Source organism: Petromyzon marinus, chromosome 35, assembly GCF_048934315.1.
Source record: "Petromyzon marinus isolate PM22_M1 ecotype Great Lakes invasive population chromosome 35, UKy_Petmar_22M1.pri1.0, whole genome shotgun sequence".
NCBI classification, from domain to species: domain Eukaryota; kingdom Metazoa; phylum Chordata; class Hyperoartia; order Petromyzontiformes; family Petromyzontidae; genus Petromyzon; species Petromyzon marinus.
The window spans coordinates 12,608,378-12,629,757 of record NC_133701.1 but is presented as its reverse complement, the minus strand read 5'-3'; the positions used below and the strand labels follow the sequence as shown (position 1 = coordinate 12,629,757).

Below are 21,380 nucleotides of genomic sequence, written 5' to 3'. Positions count from 1 at the left end.
TGCATCATCCAGTCATCTCAGTCAGTCGACCCGTGGCACCTGGGTCTGCCCCGTGACCTCCTGCCAGCGGGCGTTCGACACTTCACGTGGCCTCAAGGTGCACATGGCCTGGCACAAGCGTCGTGGTGATGTCACCGCCACTTAGTGGCAAATGGCGGTTGTTGTTATGGCAGCACATCTGTTCACTATACTCTTTGGTTCTTTCGGTAAAGTCACGTAGGCAGAAAAATAAATAATAAATCACGACGTTTCAACCACAACACAGGCAATCGTCATCAGGTGGAAAGATACAGCAGTAGAACTGCTGAACACGTGATTTATTATTTATTTTTCTACCTACTTGACTTTACCGAAATAACTAAAGAGTATGGATTCCTGCAGGCACGAAAATTTCAAATCTGTTCACTAATTTATAAGGAGCGGGCAGATTTGCTTACCTCTCCTCAGTTTGTACCGAGAGTCTTTGTCTGATTTTCATGTCAACCAGGATTTGGCTTCTTTTTTCACCAAGCCATTCCCACTCCCACGCACAATTGCGTAGGCTTGACCTGTTTCGGGCGCTATCTCTTTAATTAAAGTGGCAGGTGGCTTTGACGAAAATCCGACCGGCTTTTCGTCTTTCATGCCAGGCAGCAGCATGGCGAACTAGCACCCAAGCAGCTGGTCGCAGCTTGGGTGCGGGAGTGAATCCAGAAAGTCTATTTAACACGTAGGCTTTCGCGACCAATATTATTCATAGTAAAGGTTTTTGGGTTAAATCGCGTACTTAAGGGATTTGGCCGGGTTGGCCACATGCACGCCCACCATTCCACTCGAATAATGGCAGTGTCTTGGGCTAGTAGGGTGGGGATACCATTGGCCGTAATTTGTCAGACAGCGGTCTTGAGTCCCTTCCATACCTGCACTCAATCTATTGTCTCAGGAGGGCCGTTTTGGCATGGCAGTGCTCTCTCCATTGTTTTCCTTTTTTGTGGGTTGATCAAGTAACCACAGGGCTTTAGTGCTCACATTGACAGAGGTAGCCACCACCCCACTCCATTCCCTCCCTCGTTTACCTCAACAAGCAGACTCCTGGCATGTCGAGTTGTCTCCTGTGGTAGGGGGCGTGACGTTGGGGGCTTTGATTGATTTTGTATTGTTTGTGAAGTAATATCCTAAGTGTGGGAGGCTGCGTGTCCCCAGATTGTTTGCATTGACAAGGTAGCACGAGTAACGGGGGCCTGGGGACCTGTGAAATAGGGTTGGGGTCCTGCCTCTTTGAGGGGAGGGGGGGGGCCCACTTGTCAAACGTTTGAGACTTTGAGGCACTGGCACAGGATGTAGATCATTAAGTGACCTTAAAACGGGGCCTAACGTGACTTTTAACGCGAGTACCAAAGCCTTGTCCACACTTGGCACTCTAAATTAAATAATTTCAAGACTATTAATGATTCAAGTAAAAATACACTTTTTTCTTACCATAAATTAATCGAGTCAAGAGCTCCCATCCTTCAAATGATCATCAGTGGCCTTGAACAGCCATGTGAAAGGTACAAGAAGTATTTAGCTGTCTACAAGAGGTAGCAAGAGGTGGTTTCCTGGCTTCCAAGAGGAGGTCTTAAAGGAGATAAATGTAGGCCTATAGGAGAGGAAGATGTTCGTCCAGTCTCACCTTCAGCCGCTGCGTGATGACTGATGGAGATGAGAGCAGCTTCAATAAGAATTCACATGGCTGTGCATTGTGCTGACCTCTGTGTGAGTATGACACCCAGCTGTATTATATTCCACACAGGTGAAGGCGGCCGTGGTGTCGGCGCTGAACTCGGGATACCGGCACATCGACTGCGCCGCCGTCTATGGGAACGAGGCGGAGGTTGGAGAGGCCCTGACGGAGTGTTTCGGTGCCGGGAAGGTGCGCCACACGAGCCAGGCGCGGTCGACACCGGCGGGCAGTCTGGTTCATTGATGATCAATACATGAAGATGTTACTGTGTGTATAGATATGTTACCAGGTAAGGCCCACTGAGCTATTAGCTCATTTTCAGAATCGATCTGGCCAAAAATGATAGTGCAACGAAGTGGCTTATCACGTGGAAATATATATTGCAGCAAAATACTCTTAACGCATGTTTCTAAATGTGGAGGGAAAAACCGGAGTACCCGGAGAAAAATCCATATGACCATGGGGAGAGACATGCAAACTATAAGTATACAGCAGGCGTCAGGGTCAGGATATAACCCACGACCTCCTGTATACCAGGCGAGGTAGTTAACATCTCTCAGCCACCATGGCGCCCCATTGTCATCGTCAAAGCTGTCGAGCCCCTCACACCTCGCCAAGACTTTCTAGAATCTGCCTTATCTCACAGTTGCTGCAGAGTAGATATGTGCCCTCCAATATTCCAACCTTGCACGTGTATATGCATGAGCTTGTCCTCTTATCAGATGGTATTTCCCAGGATTACCCCAGATTTGGTAGGGTCTGAGTCCTGCAACTGCATAACCGGAACTAATAAATAACCCCTCCTCTTACAATTATCTTGATGTACATGTCACACTATTTGCACAGCATCTTGAGGTGCTGTTTCATTTCGATACTTTATTAATCCAAATTGTACTGTACCGAGATATGTTTTGTCGCAAGATCTGTTCACATGAGACAAGATTAACAGTCACTTTCTTCTTGGTAAAAAAGACAAAGGGGTATTTGTTTAGACACAATACAAGAGGGTACAATAGTCCTGAAGATCTTTATAGGGGCGTCTAATCCCATGTGCTACAGCACAACTGATGGTGATGGTTTTTTATCATATGTACAGCAACATGTACAGCTCTTTTGTCAGTCCACTGCTGGATGAGAACTTGTCCACACTGTGTGGGTTGTCAGGCTTATTTAACCAAACTTTTCCACACTAGTCAGTGTGGTTTGGTGAAAGTGGGAAACATAGACCTCCGATTAGCACAATTGTCTACGTCCAGTGTGAAAGAAGTTCAACATACATAGACACCGGGGTAGAGTATAGTACTTTTACTGGACATCTGTGAAAAATATCTTCATCGCTCATCAGATTCTTCCACTCTAAAGATTTTAATTCCGAGTATAACAGTGGATTTTTTCTGCACTGCCATCTGCTGACAGCGTAGCTCAGCAACAGGCCACAGTGGTTAAAGCCGGTTCTCCAGTGAGTGGATTGTCCCAGCCTAGTCACCAATAACTCTACACAACAAAACCATCGTGGTAAATTTGGTTGTGCGCTTAATTTGGATAAATTCCAGCTCTGAGAATTAAAAATATCAGTTTGAATTTGAATTGACGAACATTTCTCTCAGTGGCAGAGAGGGTGGCAATGCGATTCCCCCTTCCTGTGTAGACCAGAGGTCACTTGAAAGGGATCCCAGAGGTAGCTCTGTGGCATCCGATTCTGTGGTTTGTTAAGTAACATGAAGGGTTGTACAGCTTTCCTTCGCTTTATGCGGGTCCGGTTTGTGCGATTCCGCGCTGCATATGACGCGAACCTATTTCTAACAAAAATTTGCTCAGATACAGCTATGTGGTTCGACGTGGAACAACATTGTGTGTACTCTGTGTGCAAGTTCACAGGCAGCTATCTGGATTTGTTGCAACCTTTGTTTGGAATGCATCTACTCTGGCATAATGTGTGGGAAATGTGTGGGAAACCTGTACTGTTCTGGAATAGCTTCCGATGGTACCTATGGCACAATCGGGATAAAAATGTGGAAAAAGACACGTAAATACTGCTTGTTTGTCAGCACAGTTTAATTTTTCCTTCATATTTTTGTTTCCCTAACTATCAAGCCAATCGCCCGGGAGGATGTGTTTGTGACGTCAAAACTTTGGAACACCAAGCACCACCCAGAGGATGTGGAGCCATCATGCCGGAAGAGTCTGCAGGACCTTAAGCTCGACTTTCTTGACCTCTACCTCATTCACTGGCCCCACGGATTCGAGTAAGAACCTGCCAGTCCCTGCTTCCATGAGCACAACCCCTGGGTTTGTAACGTTGAACGAAAAAAACCCCTTTTATTTATCAGGTAAAGCACACTATACTCTTTGGTTCTTTCGGTAAAGTCACAAAGGTAGAAACAAAACAAAATAAATCACGACGTTTCGATAGCAACACAAGCCATCGTCTTCAGGTGAAAATCGCGATAGCCGCGATGTCTGCTGCCTTAACGATGGCTTGTGTTGCTATCGAAACGTCGTGATTTTTTTTTATTTCTACCTACGTGACTTTACCGAAAGAACCAAAGAGTATGGATTCCTGCAGTCACGAAAGCTTCAAATCAAGATTAAAGCACACTATTAGCTCTTTTTCAGAAGCGACCTTGCAACAAATGATAGCTCAACGAAGTGCCTTATAGTGGGGACATTTATAGCAGCCAATTACTCTAAACACTTGTTTCTGTATGTTGAGGGAAAAACCGGAGGACCCAGAGAAAAACCCATGGGACCGTGATAAGAACATGCAAACTACAAATATACAGGCGTTAGGGTCAGGATCGAAGCCACGACCTCCTGCATACCAGGAGAGAGAGATAACATCTCACCACAGCGGTGCCCTATCATTCAACCGACATCTGAGCGATTTCTGTCTAGGAGTAGTTTCAGATTGATATGTGCCCGAGTTTCTTATAGCACCTTGTAAATGGCGATTCTGCTTAGACGCGGCGACATCCCCTTCCCCAAAAACGAGGACGGCACGGTGCGCTACGACTACACGGACTACCGTGAGACGTGGCGTGCCATGGAGCGCCTGGTGGAAGGCGGCCTCGTCCGCGCCATCGGCCTCTCCAACTTCAACAGCCGGCAGGTCGACGAGATCATCGCCATCGCTACCGTCAAACCTGCCATCTTGCAGGTAGCTTGAACGCAAATGTGCACATAGCGCGTCTGTATGTGCTGTGTAAATAATTAGCAGTGGCAGGAATAGAGCATTTAATCCTGTGTAAACTGGCATGCAAACTATCGCATGCACTAGGATATTAGATTGGCAACAAGTTGGCATGTTTACACCCAAGTTGGAGTTGTGTGGTGGTTTAACACTGTAACATAGTGCATTTAAAGGCGAGCATTGTGAGATCATGTAAGTTTGAATCTCTAAAATTTGCTAGGCCACAAGATGGCCAGGACATAGCAGTATAGCAATTGGGTTCATAAACTCATCTGTGTAGACCTTTGAAATGTTATCCCCTTGTATTTTCACGTTTTGTTCACTTACTATGGTATGATCTCACCTGCAAACACTCATTTAAAAGGTAATGGCTAAACATCCCAATTCAGAGTCCTACTGAAAATGTATTGAAACTCATTCTTCGATAATATTTTTGCTTGAGGGAATTATGATCGGTGGTCGAATATAACAACAGTGGCAGCCAAGATGACGTATACCGAGGAGATGGAGCTATGAAATCAGCTCACGTGCAAGTGCTAGGTGGATTTCTGCATTGCTATCTCGTTGAGAGAGGGCAGCAGCTTGGGGAAATCCTTCATCCTGCAATGGATTAATCATGACTGCTGATGATTTTAATTGCTGTCATTGAACATGACTTTGTTTCTGATTGGCAGGTAGAAAGCCACCCTTACCTGTCTCAGAAGGCTCTGCTGACTCACTGCACGGCACGAGGGGTGGCCCTCACGGCCTACAGCCCACTCGGCTCGCCCGACCGCGCGTGGCGCCAGTCTCACGAGCCCGTCGTGTTGGAGGAGCCCGCTATTCGCTCGCTCGCCGACAAGTATGGCAAGTCCCCCGCCCAGGTCATCATTAGGTGGGTGGGTGTGTGTGTGTGCACGTCTGAGCGATAGCGCAGCACTCCAAACCCAGTGACCCGAGTTTGATTCCAACTCATGGCCAACACTACTCCTGGGTCTCCCCTGGGTCGACTTGGCCTTAAATGAGTGCCTGGTGCAGTGTGTAAACATGAGCATTGGGGAGACAAAGGAGGCCTGGCGTGGTGCATGCCACCCACTCTCATGTGCCATGCCAGCTTTCATAGGTGCTCGGTAACAGCACTTAAACTAAAAACTAAACTATTTTTTATTTTACCAGGTAAGGCCCACTGAGCTATCAGCTCTTTTTTTAGAAGCAACCTGGCCATCAATGATAGCTCAACGAAGTGGCTTATCATGTGGAAATTTATAGCAGCCAATTATTCTGAACGCATGTTTATACATGTGAAGGAAAAAACTGGAGGACCCAGATAAAAAAAAACGATGTGCCCATGGGGAGACACGCAAGCTCCAAATATACAGCAGCAGGCATTAGGGTCAGGATCGGACCCACGACCTCCTGTATACCAGGCGAGGGAGATAACATCTCGCCACCACGGCACCCCCAACAGTCTGTCAAGGCTATGCGGTGGACCTTGGCCTTTGTGTGTGCATGTGTGTGCGCTTGGGTAGTGCCATTCCACTCACCATTGTGGTATCCGTTAACAGCAAGTCCGTTTTCAATATTGGGTGGATTAGCGGTAGGGTATAACCCAATCACTCCTGGCTGGCCTGCAGTGAATCACTGCCGTGTTCGGTATGTGTGTTTACATTTGCTTGTTTGCCTGAGTTTGTGTGTGGGTTTGTTTATTTGTATATTGGTCCTGTTAGGTTTGATTAATTTGTTCAATTTGGTCAGAGCATAAAAAAATATACTGATGTAACACTAAATAATAGTAAAAATATACTGATGTAACACTATATAATAGTACGTGTAGTAATATCGTGTTTCCTTATTGTGGATTAAGTTAATTGGTGGAAAATCGTGCTTTAATGAATCAAGACCAGAGCTGCCAAAATGATTTCTTGAATCTGCTTTTCAATGATGGTCTTGGAGGTAATGCATGCCACAGAAGACCGTTAGTGAATTACAGCTGCTTGACCAAATCATTGTTTCCATTTGATTGGCAGGTGGCAGGTACAACGAGGTGTCTTGGTCATCCCGAAGAGTGTAACTCCATCTCGAATCGTGGAGAACATTCAGGTTTGTTACGGACACTTATTTTGCAATTATATTTGTTAATTTTTAAAGTTCCCACCTGCTGCTGTTAATCACCTTGGTTCTGTTACTATTAAGGGACAGAGTACAGTAGTCATTTATCACGGAACTTCCTACAGTTAGCAGCGCCTAGGGGCACATCAGCCACTCTGGGTGTCATGGGTGCCCATGACCTGCTGATCGACTAGCTGTGGTGCACCCATTCATTACTGCTGGGTGGATAGATTCGGCAAGGGATTTAAAACACGTGCCCATTGAGCATAATAACAAATGTACTCCGTATTTTGTAGTTGTGCCTGAGCACCACTGCCAATGTACTCGCTCAGTTTTTCTGCCTGATCTTGATGTTCAAGGCTTGGTTCGTGAAGCATGCAGTGGTGAATTTGTACGTTGATGGTTGTGAGCAGGATTATTCACCATGTGTGTTATGCGAGCAGGTTTTTGACTTCGCTTTGACGGAGGAAGAAATGGAACAGATAGGTTCCCTCGACAAGAACTGGCGCTACATCGTGCCCATGATTGAGGTATTGCGATTTTTGCCAATGCAAAGGAAAGCTGAAATGTTCACATTTTAAATATATTTTTTAGTCAGTTAACGTCATCCAGTTAAAGTTTCGTTTTCTATTCTTTGGGTCTTTCGGTAAAGTCACGTATATAGGTTCAAATAAAATAAAAAAACTACGACGTTTCGATCGCAACACAAGCGGTCGTCAGAAGCGCTTATGTTGCGATCGAAACGTCGTAGTTTTTTATTTTCTTTGAACCTATCTACGTGACTTTACCAAAAGACCAAAAGAATATTAATTCCTGCAGTCACGAAAGCTTTAAGTCAAGATTTAAAGTGTAGTTTTTGTTGTCCTTCCCCTGCACCTTTAGCACGGTTGGCTACGTATGGTGCGAAATAAGTTCAACATAAATACTAATTGAATACATATGTTTTGGTTAGTCAGTTAACCTTTCTACTACTGTACTTAATTTGAAAAAACCGCAGAGCATATCCCTCTCCTGCCAGGCTCGCGCTCATTTGCAGGCTGGTACTGCATACACCATGTGCTGCACGAGGGCAACTGCCACCGGGTGTCCACTTTCCTTGCAGAGAATTGGATTGGTTGAGATTACACATGATGCAAGGCACTCGTGAATTTCTAAGGCCTTTTTCAGTGCCCTATAAATAAATAAATAACTTCATTTGGCATGCTTGCTCCCATTCTTACCCATCAAAATGTCACCGTATGTAAATGCGTTCCAGCCAGGTGGCCTGGCGAAAGGGTGGGCAGGTTGCAGTCGGAAGGTCCCGAGTTTAAATCCTGGCTGGTGTTTGACTCGGGCGTCGATAAAATCGGGACAACTTTGTGGGGAAACAACAGTTGATGTCCGATGGAGAGACTCGCCCTTGCCGTAGGAATCTGAAACTTCTACCACTGGCTCAGGGCTGCGAAGAGGAGAAGAGCATTGCCTCGATGCTCATTTTGAGCAGAAAATCACTTGGAATTTTGACACGTGTATTTATGCGTTGCAGCCAGTATTAAACATGATTTACATACAGTGAGGGAAAAAAGTATTTGATCCCATGCTGATGTTGTACGTTTGCCCACTGACAAAGAAATGATCAGTCTATAATTTTAATGGTAGGTTTATTTGAACAGTGAGAGACAGAATAACAACAAAAAATCCGGAAAAACGCATGTCAAAAATGTTATAAATTGATTTGCATTTTAATGAGGGAAATAAGTATTTGACCCCTCTGCAAAACATGACTTAGTACTTGGTGGTAAAAACCTTGTTGGCAATCACAGAGGTCAGACGTTTCTTATAGTTGGCCACCAGGTTTGCACACATCTCAGGAGGGATTTTGTCCCACTCCTCTTTGCAGATCTTATCCATGTCATTAAGGTTTCGAGGCTAACGTTTGGCAACTCGAACCTTCAGCTCCCTCCACAGATTTTCGATGGGATTAAGGTCTGGAGGCTGGCTAGGCCACTCCAAGACCTTAATGTGCTTCTTCTTGAGCCACTCCTTTGTTGCCTTGGCCGTGTTTTGGGTCATTGTCATGCTGGAATACCCATCCACGACCCATTTTCAATGCCCTGGCTGAGGGAAGGAGGTTCTCACCCAAGATTTCACAGTACATGACCCCGTCCATCGTCCCTTTGATGCGGTGAAGTTGTCCTGTCCCCTTAGCAGAAAAACACCCTCAAAGCATAATGTTTCCACCTCCATATTTGATGGTGGGGATGGTGTTCTTGGGGTCATAGGCAGCATTCCTCCTCCTCCAAACACGGCGAGTTGAGTTGATGCCAAAGAGCTCCATTTTGGTCTCATCTGACCACAACACTTTCACCCAGTTGTCCTCTGAATCATTCAGATGTTCATTGGCAAACTTCAGACGGGCATGTATGTGTGCTTTCTTGAGCAGGGGGACCGTGCAGGCGCTGCAGGATTTCAGTCCTTCATGGCGTAGTGGGTTACCAATTGTTTTCTTGGTGACTATGGTCCCAGCTGCCTTGAGATCATTGACAAGATCCTCCCGTGTAGTTCTGGGCTGATTCCTCACCGTTCTCATGATCATTGCAACTCCACGAGGTGAGCTCTTTCATGGAGCCCCAGGCCGAGGGAGATTGACAGTTCTTTTGTGTTTCTTCCATTTGCGAATAATCGCACCAACTGTTGTCACCTTCTCACCAAGCTGCTTAGCAATGGTCTTGTAGCCCATTCCAGCCTTGTGTAGGTCTACAATCTTGTCCCTGACATCCTTGGAGAGCTCTTTGGTCTTGGCCATGGTGGAGAGTTTGGAATCTGATTTATTGATTGCTTCTGTGGACAGGTGTCTTTTATACAGGTAACAAGCTGAGATTAGGAGCACTCCCTTTAAGAGTGTGCTCCTAATCTCAGCTCGTTACCTGTATAAAAGACACCTGGGAGCCAGAAATATTTCTGATTGAGAGGGGGTCAAATTCTTATTTCCCTCATTAAAAATGCAAATCAATTTATAACATTTTTGACATGCGTTTTTCTGGATTTTGTTGTTATTCTGTCTCTCACTGTTCAAATAAACCTACCATTAAAATTATAGACTGATCATTTATTTGTCAGTGGGCAAACGTACAAAATCAGCAGGGAATCAAATACTTTTTTCCCTCACTGTATCTCATCATTTGTTGCAGGCTGATGGCAAGATGATTCCCAGGGACGCTGGGCATCCACACTACCCCTTCAACGACCCCTACTAGATCTTGAGCTGGGATTTGCTTGCCTCTGTCGTCCCTGGCAAACCCCCCCCTCCCCATAAAAGCACAATGGAGATAAATTAATTAGATATCTCCGTCCCCACTGCCATCCCCTGCAGATGAAATGTGTGACAATTGTAGGAGACGAATGCAGGCACTGTTGTATGTCCTGTCAAGTTGCTTGACTAATTAACTAAGCAAGTAATGTCACCATGGTGTGTTTTGCATGATTGGCTATTCCGTCAACTTAAGTTTGGCTACATTGGGTTATATTCCAGGGGCATGTTGCACAAAACACCTGAGGTGGAGGTTTCCTTTCATTTGTTTGTATTGTAGCGGTATGTTGTTACTGCCACGTATTGTTACCCTTGATGTCTCAAATATTGGCTTTAAGCATACCAGTGATTTTTTTCAAATTCCATACCTGATTTAACAATGTTTACCAATGCATTGTTTGAATGATTATCTAAAATCTTTTTTAAAATGGTATTCACGTAAATATAAAAGTACTTTTCTGAAATATAAATGTTCAACTGTTTGATTTTCTTCGATTTTCTGGAATCATACTCTACACATTTTTTTAAACGTATTTGTTACTAATTGCCAAATGTCTTGTGAACTGTTGATAGTGATTGTGACAGTTTTTGCTCGGTAGACATGGGGGCTTTTTGAATGCCGATGAGCAAGAGTGATGTTCATTGATAATGCTTCACTCTTAAAAAGACACGTGACCACACATTTTGAGCCCGCAGAGCCTCTGTCGGTTTGTGTTGCTGGCTTGAATTAATCATAACATCGCTGTGCCTTAATCCCACATACAAAGCAGTGTCCTGCATTAGCAAATAATTACTTTTTGAGAGTTTACATCGTTGGTGCCTGGAATGCAGGCACGTCGTCCCAGCATTTACTCTTGTAGGCGTATTCAAACCTCGACCTTACAGGGTAACAAAATAATCCACTAAACTCGCCTTCCATCCATGTAGGTCCATGGTAGAGAGACCTTTCCTAAAACCTGTCTGCTCACGTTGTTGGTAGAAAGGTAGTTCAACAGATCAAACGTTTGTGAGGCTTTCATCTAGCAGTGGATTAGTCATGACTGACGTATGTGTACATAATTTCAGAACTTGATTCTAGTTAAAGTTTGGTCTTCTTGGTTAGCCAGCATGTGGGGAATTTCTGCCAGCCAGCTTTCATGCACGACTGCAGAAATCATTTAGCGCATGGGTTTTTTCACTTTAGATACCAAATTGTTTCCAGTTCTAAACAGCTCACGGTAAAATAGGGCAGCCACACTAATACTCTGCAAAATGAGCTGCTCATAATTTAACTTGCAGGCAGAATACTTTATAAGCCCATATTCCATCAGTGTATAGCTGCAGAGCTGCGATGGGAAAAAACTGGTGAATTAATAAGGTTCCAAGCAGCCAGTTGAGTTATGTTTGTCCCTTGAGCAAATTCTACCGCATACTGGGGGCTACAATCCTCTCGCCAAGAGCCATATTCAGGTTTCGTGTTGTACCATGACGTATGCAATGTGGCCACTTGGCCGTATACCATGGGACGATATGTCTGATTTTCAGGAATGGAGAAGATAGGATGTTAAAATGTTAGCCAGTTGTAGTGGAATTGGACTGCAATCTTTACTGGAAGTTTGAAAATAACTGTACTAAATTACACTGCCATCTCGGTGGTGATTTGCACAAAGCGCTTAATGACATTTTTCTCTTGGCAACATACAGAGGTCAAAAGAAATAGTACAGTTTATTTTGCAATAGGTTGTGCGCCTGTGATTGTCAAAGCACGGTGAGGTTTTATTGAGTCATTTTCTGGAGTAAATTAAAACCCGATTTGTTCAGTGTATCAAATTATAAATGCATTTATAGTTTTGACCATGTTTGCCCACAGAAATATTTACTCCAATGTAAAAAACAACCTGTGTTTAAACTGTTCCTCTCATAGTCAAATACTTTAGTTCATACACCTGCGCTGGGCTGCAATATCTGTTCTGTGTTTTTTTCCCTGACATCAAACACGTATTATGGCCGTGCTGCCATCCTGCTGGAGAGACGTTAGTCTCATGTCATGTATCGCTCCAGTTCTGTATGGTATTTGAATCCAATTGAAATTAAATATTTCCTTTAAAAGGTTATTGCAGTTGTGTTTTTTTTTATCAACATTTTAACACATCGGACACATTTTGAGATTTTTTTTAACTTCTAAACTTCTAATAAAGCACATTTGAGGATCTATATAATGTACTTTCATCATTACTTGAAACATGTTTTGCATTGCCCAGGTGTTACTCTGCACTGGCATCGTAGTCAAATGCACAATAATAACTAACATCCACTCCATCGACAAACAGGAGAACCCGGCGACCCAAGTTCGATTCCCTCTCAGGCCAATATCAGTGACGAAAATTTGAATCGGTCCTGGGCCTCCCCTAGGTAGACTCAGCCTCAAATGAGTACCTGGTGCAACGTGTAAACATTGCTACTGGCTGTGGTGCTGACCACCCACCTCGTGTGTCCCAGCCTTCATAGGTGCTCGCTAACAGTACTTTCCCCAAAAGTCTGTTAAGACTATACGGGAGATATTTGTCCTTGTTAGGGTTGGGGTATTGGGCAAGGGAGGCCTCGGAGCGTGTGGCATTTTGTCCTGAGCTTCCAAAAACCTTTTGGTGTCCCTGTGGATAACTGACAAACACCCACTACATGGATGATGCCTGGGCATGGGGCTCCAATAGCCAAAGTTCTCATGCTGGACAGTGCCACAGAGACTTAAAGCCAAGTCCAGAATAACGATCCAGGATTCAAGCATCCGTACTATTCAGGAGTAGCTTTTGACCCTAAAATGAGATTCGTCACTGGTAGCGTTAGATCCAAGTTGCTTTCATTAAAGGTAGGAAATAACGGTTCATGTGCTGGAAATGCATTTTAGGCCACTGATGAATACAAATTTTGGTGAGATTCAATTGTTTCAAAATGTTTGTCTTGATTTAATAGCCATAGAAGATGTTACTTAAATGTAATTTCGTCTGTTTATTGCTTATTTGTTTCCAATAATGCTCCACACAATGGGACGTGAGTTTTGTACAGCCCGGACCACAGATTGCTGATCACCCAACTCACCGGACAGATACTTTTTTTCAGGGGCCACTGAGTGGATACATTTTATACCAGGGAAAGGGAAAGCTGTTGAAGAAGTTGAGTGAGTTTCACAATTTTCAAAGATGTGTTACAAGAAATGTCAACAATTTTAAACCTTTATGAATTGCTTTTTCTATCGATGCACGATCAGATGAAGTGTGTTTTGTGGTAATGGGCATAGCCTCTAGGTTGATGGCATGCTGATCCTTTTACTGGTGGCAAATGTTTCTGACCAACTCCGAGTGAATGAAAAAGGGCTGTATGTGGTGGAAGGTTTACCACTTGCTAAGTTACTTGATGACATGACAAGCAGCGCCATCAAAACGACAATTCAGTCTCTCGAAGTCTAAACCTTTGCAACATTGTTGATATAAATAAAGCGATAGAGATTTGATTCTAAATTGACCCAATTGTGCAGACGATTAACAACAGCTACAGTGAAGGAAAAAAGTATTTGATCCCCTGCTGATTTTGTACGTTTGCCCACTGACAAAGAAATGATCAGTCTATCATTTTAATGGTAGGTTTATTTGAACAGTGAGAGACAGAATAACAACAAAAAAATCCAGAAAAACGCATGTCAAAAATGTTATAAATTGATTTGCATTTTAATGAGGGAAATAAGTATTTGACCCCTCTGTAAAACATGACTTAGTACTTGGTGGCAAAACCCTTGTTGGCAATCAGAGGTCAGACGTTTCTTGTAGTTGGCCACCAGGTTTGCACACATCTCAGGAGGGATTTTGTCCCACTCCTTTTTGCAGATCTCCAAGTCATTAAGGTTTCGAGGCTGACGTTTGGCAACTCGAAACTTCAGCTCCCTCCACAGATTTTCTATGAAATTAAGGTCTGGAGACTGGCTAGGCCACTCCAGGACCTTAATGTGCTTCTTCTTAAGCCACTCCTTTGTTGCCCTTGGCCGTGTGTTTTGGGTCATTGTCATGCTGGAATACCCATCCACGACCCATTTTCAATGCCCTGGCTGAGGGAAGGAGGTTTTTATTTAAGATTTGACAGTACATGACCCCGTCCATTTTGGTCTCATCTGACCACAACACTTTCGCCCAGTTGTCCTCTGAATCTTTCAGATGTTCATTGGCCAACTTCAGACGGGCATGTATATGTGCTTTCTTGAGCAGGGGGACCTTGCGGGCGCTGCAGGATTTCAGTCCTTCATGGCATAGTGTGTTATCAATTGTTTTCTTGGTGACTATGGTCACAGCTGCCTTGAGATCATTGACAAGATCCTCCGGTGTAGTTCTGGGCTGATTCCTCACCGTTCTCATGATCATTGCAACTCCACGAGGTGAGATCTTGCATGGAGCCCCAGGCCGAGGGAGATTGACAGTTCTTTTGTGTTTCTTCCATTTGCGAATAATCGCACCAACTGTTGTCACCTTCTCACCAAGTTGCTTGGCAATGGTCTTGTAGCCCATTCCAGCCTTGTGTATGTCTCCAATCTTGTCCCTGACATCCTTGGAGAGCTCTTTGGTCTTGGCCATGGTGGCCACAGCTGCTTCAGCAGCAGGCTGCGCACCACGTGGCACCTCCAAAATGGCCGCTCCCGACCGCTTCTCCGCCGCGATGGTCACGATGGCGGCGGCCTGCCACGTGGTCGTTGGAGGACCTGTAATGGAGGCCGTCTCCCCAGCGCGCCCGATGTCCTCCACTGGTGCTGTAGACACACCAGCCGTGGCCGCAATAACCGGAGCCACGGAGCCCGGGGTCGTCCGGTCCCGGGTCGCTGCCTCTGCGTCGTTGGAAGACGCAACAGGTGGGTTCCACTTTTTCAAGAGCATCTCCTTGAAAAAGTCCACTTCTGACGCCAGTTGTTGCGGCGCAATCCACGGCTCCGAGGCGGGTTGTGGTTAGGGGCTCATGCAACGTTTATTAAGGGCTTACATGCTAATTTACTGTTGATATGTAAACTCCTCTCCCCCCTCCTCCGTTCCGTACATAGATGGACTCGTCCATCTGAACAAAGCTCGTCGCTTTCCGTGGTGCTAATCCCTCACACCAACATCATGCTAATCCCCCCGTTACATGCTAATATATATGTAAACTCCTCTCCCCCCTCCTCCGGTCCGAGCTCGTCGCTCTCCGTGGTCCTCAACCCTCACACCAGCATCATGCTAATCCCCCAGTTACATGCTAATTTATATGTAAACTCCTTTGTCAAGGTGCTCTGTTCCTCCCACACAGCTGAAAATACGCTGTCAAGCTTGGCAGGGTTCACTCAAGCGCTGTCTTCCGGACAGTCCTGTTTCTTCACCTGAGGAAGGCTACTTGTGTTGTGGTCAAAACGTCGTGAGAATTTTATTCTGTTATTATTATTTTTATTATTTTATCACCATTCTATGTGACTTTACCGAAAGAACCCAGAAGATGTGTTATGGGCTTACGTCAACCAACCCCCCTAGCCGATAACTCGCCAGGGAACAGGGCTACCAGGATCCCTACAACCCCAACCTCGGCCGGTCGGGCGGAGTGGCCTCCCCTAGCCTTGGGTGAGGATCAGCCCCCCTGAGTCCCCACTCCTACCCCCGACGACGACCCCTGTTACATCCCGGGTCCCCCTTTAAATACCCCCCTGGGGCATGACGTCACCGTCCCCCCAGGGTCCGCCTGACGTCACGTTCTGCGACGCCACTCTCCGAGGGCGAGAGTGACGTGACATCACCCACTACTCCCTTACACAGGCAACAAGCTGAGATTAGGAGCACTCCCTTTAAGAGTGTGCTCCTAATCTCAGCTCGTTACCTGTATAAAAGACACCTGGGAGCCAGAAATCTTTCTCGATTGAGAGGGGGTCAAATACTTATTTCCCTCTTTAAAATGCAAATCAATTTATAACATTTTTGACATGCGTTTTTCTGGATTTTGTTGTTGTTATTCTGTCTCTCACTATTCAAATAAACCTACCATTAAAATTACAGACTGATCATTTCTTTGTCAGTGGGCAAACGTACAAAATCAGCAGGGGATCAAATACTTTTTTCCCTCACTGTAAGCTGACCAGTAAATCACCATCGCTCGCACAGTGCCTGAATGTTCGCCATGCCAGGACACAACTGGCAAAAGGAAGGCGCATTGGAGATGTTTGATCAATATCAAGAATGTCGCTCTTTGAGTGCCCTCTATTGGTACATAGTAGTGGTATGTTGTCAGTGTGTGGAGCTTTTATTTTTTGTTTCATCGTGAATTAGGAGCAATGATGATGATAGTGATAGACAACGATGATTATGTTGATGATTGTGGGTTTGCCTACTTTAGAAGGTGTCTGAGTCTAGATCGTCGTGGATCACTGTTGTTATTCCGAGTGATCTTGGAACCGAGAACTCTACGTTTCATTCCTAGATAGACTACACATTCCATTCCTCATTTATACATTGGTCATTAATGCATACCAATTTCATGAACATTAATTAATAAGACAGGTATACCTAGATTTACGAAAGGTATGTGTCCTTTAAAAAAGCACGCATAAAACGAAATTTCGTGAATCGGAAATGGCGTTTCCTGTTAAGTTGGTACGAAAAATTAGGGATGTGTTTCGGACAGTCATTCCAACTCTACGCCTAACATAAAAATAAATATACGTATACCATATTCTTTGGTTCTTTCGGTAAAGTCATGTAGATAGCCTGGTTCTTAAGTTTGCTGAGTGTACTGGCCGTCTATAATGTAGACTGTAGCCTGGTTCTTATGTAGGGGCTACCGTCCCCCGCCATCACCGAATTGTCTGGGCCGTTGTCCCCCGACTCCCCCGTTACATTCGTCCCACTACCCCCCGGCTGTTCTGTGGGGTCCGGGCTACCGGCCTCCACTTCCTCGCCCCCCTGTACCCCCGACTTTGTTGCTGACCGCATCGGCATGTTTCAATCGGTGGGGCCGCCTGCTCTTACCTTACGACGCGCTACGCTGTTCAGTGGCGGCGTGCTGCGGTGAGCGCGCTCGCGAAACAAGACTCCGTCCCGCATGTGAACAAACGGGTACGGCGCGCCGATGCGTGACTCCCGTACGTAAACAAATGGGTGCGCCGACGCGTGATTCCCGTACGTAACCATATGGGTACGGTATGCCGACGCGTGACTCCCTCACACACACGCTCCACGCGCCCAGGCAAGAACAAACCTGACGCCGCTACCTGCCCAGCCCCGTACACCAATCACACTGGAGGGAGTTGGGGTCGGGGGTGAGAGGGCAAGGGCGTCTGCCGTGCGCGCGCCGCTGATTGGAGGGAATCACTCCGCTTTGATTTAAAGGGCCGTTTAAACAACCGCGCGTATACGCGCACACCAGGAGCTTAGCTCTCTGCTTCGCTATAAACAACCGCGCATGCACGCGACCACAAGACACTCCCGTAAACAGTCGCATAGGTACGCGAACGCTAAGCACTCCCGTAAACAGCCGCCTGGGCACGCAAACACCAAGTACTCCCGTGAACAGTCGCACAGGTGCGCGAACGCTAAGCTCTCCCGTAAGCAGCCGCGTAGGCACGCGCACGCTAAGCACTCTGCCTCGTTGTAAACAACCGCGCGTGCACGCAAACGCAAGACACTCCAACCTCCTCTTCACACTCACAAAGACCACACGACACAGTTTATCCCCCTACTACCTATTTTATTCACCGCGAGTAACCCGCTAAACTACGTGGGTTTGCGTGGGTCAGTAGACGCTAGCCTATCCTTCGAGGATTCTAGATTCAATTTAGCCTGCCTATCGCTCCGCTTTCTAGCCTCGATTAGCCGGGCGCGGTGGCGTGCGCCTGTAATCCAGCTAATTGGAGGCGTGGGTTGCGGGATCGCTTGAGGACGGGAGTCCTGCGCTGTCAGGATCTATGCCGATCGGGCGTCGGCGGTGGTCGATAGGTCGCGAGTTCAAAATCTACCCTCGATTAAATAGCCCAAACTCACCTCTCTCTCTTGCTTATGCCCACTTCCACTCTGATGCGCTGGAAGTTGTAGAAGGGCGATGCTGTGGGTCATCTCCGTAGAAGATTGTGCCTGGCTGCGATGAAAGTCATCAGACGGACGATCCGAACGGCCGGCTCCAATGCTCCGTGGACTTCTATGACTGGAAGAACTCTCCTTTTAGTGTCTCAATCACCTGCCTTTTACCCTACCTATCACAAAGGCATTCCGCGGTGCCTGCACTTGCGCACCCGTGCCCTTTGATATTCGGATCTATAATCCCACCTATAACAAAAGGCATTCAGTTGCTCCTCCGCTCGTGCCCCCCGGTCCAATCAGAGGCCGAGATATTCCTGTCCCTTTGACATTCGGATCCCTAATCCTACCTATAAAAAAGGCATCCCACTGTTCCCGCACACTGTGCCCCCCGGTCCAATCAGAGGCCTGGCTATTCCTGTCCCTTTGTTATTTGGATCCCTAATCCTACCTATAACAAAGGCGTCCCGCTGTTCCGCACCTTGGCCTCCCGTCCAATCAGAGGCCGGGATTCTCCCGCCCTTTTGATGGTCGGATCCTCCTCTGAAGGCTTCACCGCAGTGATCTCTCCGACGTCCGCTCTCTGTTCCCTCGCTATCAGCCTACTGACCCGTGCTGTGTGTGTGATCTTATCCGCGGTGGCTTTACCGCCCCTGCCGTAACCATGCCATTATAATATCAGGTCACGGCGCCGCGGTGCTGGTCAGCCTCGAAGGTAGGTCGCCCAATTCCCCGGCCGCAGGAAACCATGAAGCTTGATCCCATTAGGGGCTTCTGGACGAAAACCCGTCGGCCAGGTGACCCACCCCGCGGGCCCTATGTGGGGAATGCGTGTGTGGGGTGTGCGTGTATTCATTCGGGGGGGGGGCGGCATCGGCGTTGTCACTCCCCGGTGGCGGCGTCACGGCGGTGGGTACGGCCCCGACGGAGCGGCTCCGCTGCGGCGGCACCACACTTAACCTCGGCCCAGGACACGCTGCAGGCGGGACGATGTCGCTCGGCTGGCCTGGGCACGCCTAAGAATTCCCTCGGGAATGGCTAGAGTCTGTGCATAATAGAGTAGTGTATAATAGTGTAGTAGTCTATAGTGTAGTGGTGTTTAATGTAGTAGTGTATAGTAGTGTATAATGTAGTAGTGTATAGTGTAGTAATGTATAGTACAGTAGCGTATAGTATAGTAGTGTATAGTATAGTAGTGTATAATGTACAGTATAGTCGTGTATCCTATAGTAATGTATCAAGGCCGTAATTATAATACATATTGGGGGGGACACATCCCCCCCAAAATTTAAATATGCTCAAAATGTCCCACCCCCCCCCCCCCCCCCCCCCATATATTGATATAAAAAATATATTTTTAAAAATAATTGCTATGCTACGACAGGCAACCACGCACCGCCGTCCGAAATAAGAATTAGCAAATGTAATCATAATCATAACTAAACTGAACAAATTGCCATTATTATTACTACCGGTTCTAGTATTACGGTGTACTGCAGTTCTGTGTGTGGTTTGTCCAAGTGGTGTTGCCGGACCCCAGCAGAAGCCGTTACTCGACTGCTGTGGGTAGGTACAATCAATGTCAAACACTGTCCTGTCTCTCCATTTCATTGCTTTCAAATGTATTAAAAAGTGTAAAACTAGAATGTAATATGCGTGTTACGTGGGCTATATCACTGTCGAGTGGAAACAAACTTTTTTGGTGAAAACGGGCCGATTTGCGATTGCTAATCAATCATCACTCACGTTAGCTATCATAGCTAAGTAAGTTACTTGGGAAGTTAATTTAGCCACACATTCACCCAGGGACCAACTGTGGCACTCACGGGCGTATTCAACGAACGTGAATGTTTTTTTTTGTATTTAAAGCTTTCGTGACTGCAGGGATTCATATTTTATTGTTTCCTTTCTACGTGACTTTACCGAAAGAACCAAGAATATAACGTGAATGTCTTCATTGCGTAATATTTGTCGTAAAGCCCACGTGAAGTTTGATTAAAGTGTCAATCATTTATGTTGCGCTGCATGTGTAATATTTGTAGACAGTATTAGCTTTCATTTATGCATATTCGTATAGTTTCGTGTATAGCTGTACTTGCTTATGATAAATAGCATTATTAGTGTATATTTGATTAAAGTGCAAGCAGTTTTATTACAGTCAGCTTTCATTCACAGTTTTATTACAGTCAGCGTTCATTCACAGTGGAGTGACGTCATGAGCAAGAGGAAGGGTGGCAATGACATTCGTCAGGTTTTTGGGCAGCCTCAGAAAAGAAGAAAAGTAAGTTGAGAGCAGTGAGAAAATGAGTACCAGTCAGATGATAGGAGTATACATTAGTACAAGAGATGAGTCAGTGTTTCTCGATATAATAAAAATTGCCATTCAGATCTATTCCTGAACATCATGGCAAGAAACACCACTTGTTTACTGATAATATTTATTTCATGTTCGCTCTGGTGCATTCAGAGTAAAGCGAGAGAGGGAGAGAGAGAGCATGAGGATGCCGACAGGGCAGGGAGAGCAGGTGACATGGAGATGAGTGAGAAAAGGAGCGAATATTGATGGTTAAGACCGAAAAATTACATCACAACAGTGGTCAGCGCAATGCACTGACCACGTCGCTACCGTTCCATTCCTCCGCCAATGTTTTAACAAGAACATGCATTATTACAACTAGTGCTGTTTTGTGTTAACTTTAATTACGAAGCAACTTGCGCACAATCTGATATACATTATCATTAATTAAAAAAAATCTCAAAACCCTTCCAGTATGTTGCAAAACTTTAACAGTAGAGGGCAGTCAAAAGCTGCAAACTTCAAAGTGATTTTGCAAACCCAATGTGCCTTCATTTTTCCATTTGTGGAATATCGTGGCATGGCTAGAATTCAAGGGCTGACTACTTGCGCCACGTGTCTGTGAGTGCGATGGTGGTGTAATGGTCAGCATAGCTGCCTTCCAAGCAGTTGATCCGGGTTTCATTCCCGGCTGTCGCAACTTTGATGTTGCCACTGAATTATTGTTAAAATTGGGTGTGCATCATGAAGTCAGTTTAGAGTCAGATCCAATT

General features: G+C 45.7%; 1 protein-coding gene and 1 non-coding gene across 4 annotated transcripts in view; both read left to right on the top strand.

Moving 5' to 3' along the window:
• Positions 1 to 12,360, top strand: part of LOC116948962 (aldo-keto reductase family 1 member A1) — a 45,253-nt gene extending 32,893 nt beyond the window's left edge. For all 3 annotated transcript variants that reach the window (XM_032966290.2, XM_032966289.2, XM_032966291.2), the window contains 7 exons: positions 1,772 to 1,891; positions 3,797 to 3,948; positions 4,664 to 4,859; positions 5,567 to 5,766; positions 6,899 to 6,971; positions 7,424 to 7,510; positions 10,151 to 12,360. In XM_032966290.2, the coding sequence (XP_032822181.1) occupies positions 1,772 to 1,891; positions 3,797 to 3,948; positions 4,664 to 4,859; positions 5,567 to 5,766; positions 6,899 to 6,971; positions 7,424 to 7,510; positions 10,151 to 10,216 (894 nt within the window). In that variant the 3' untranslated portion in view covers positions 10,217 to 12,360. The remainder of the gene's footprint in view (positions 1 to 1,771; positions 1,892 to 3,796; positions 3,949 to 4,663; positions 4,860 to 5,566; positions 5,767 to 6,898; positions 6,972 to 7,423; positions 7,511 to 10,150) is intronic.
• An 8,874-nt stretch (positions 12,361 to 21,234) lies between these two features.
• TRNAG-UCC (transfer RNA glycine (anticodon UCC)) lies at positions 21,235 to 21,306 on the top strand. Its single transcript has one exon. It is a non-coding gene; the product is annotated as a tRNA-Gly (tRNA).
• The last annotated feature ends 74 nt before the right edge of the window (positions 21,307 to 21,380 follow it).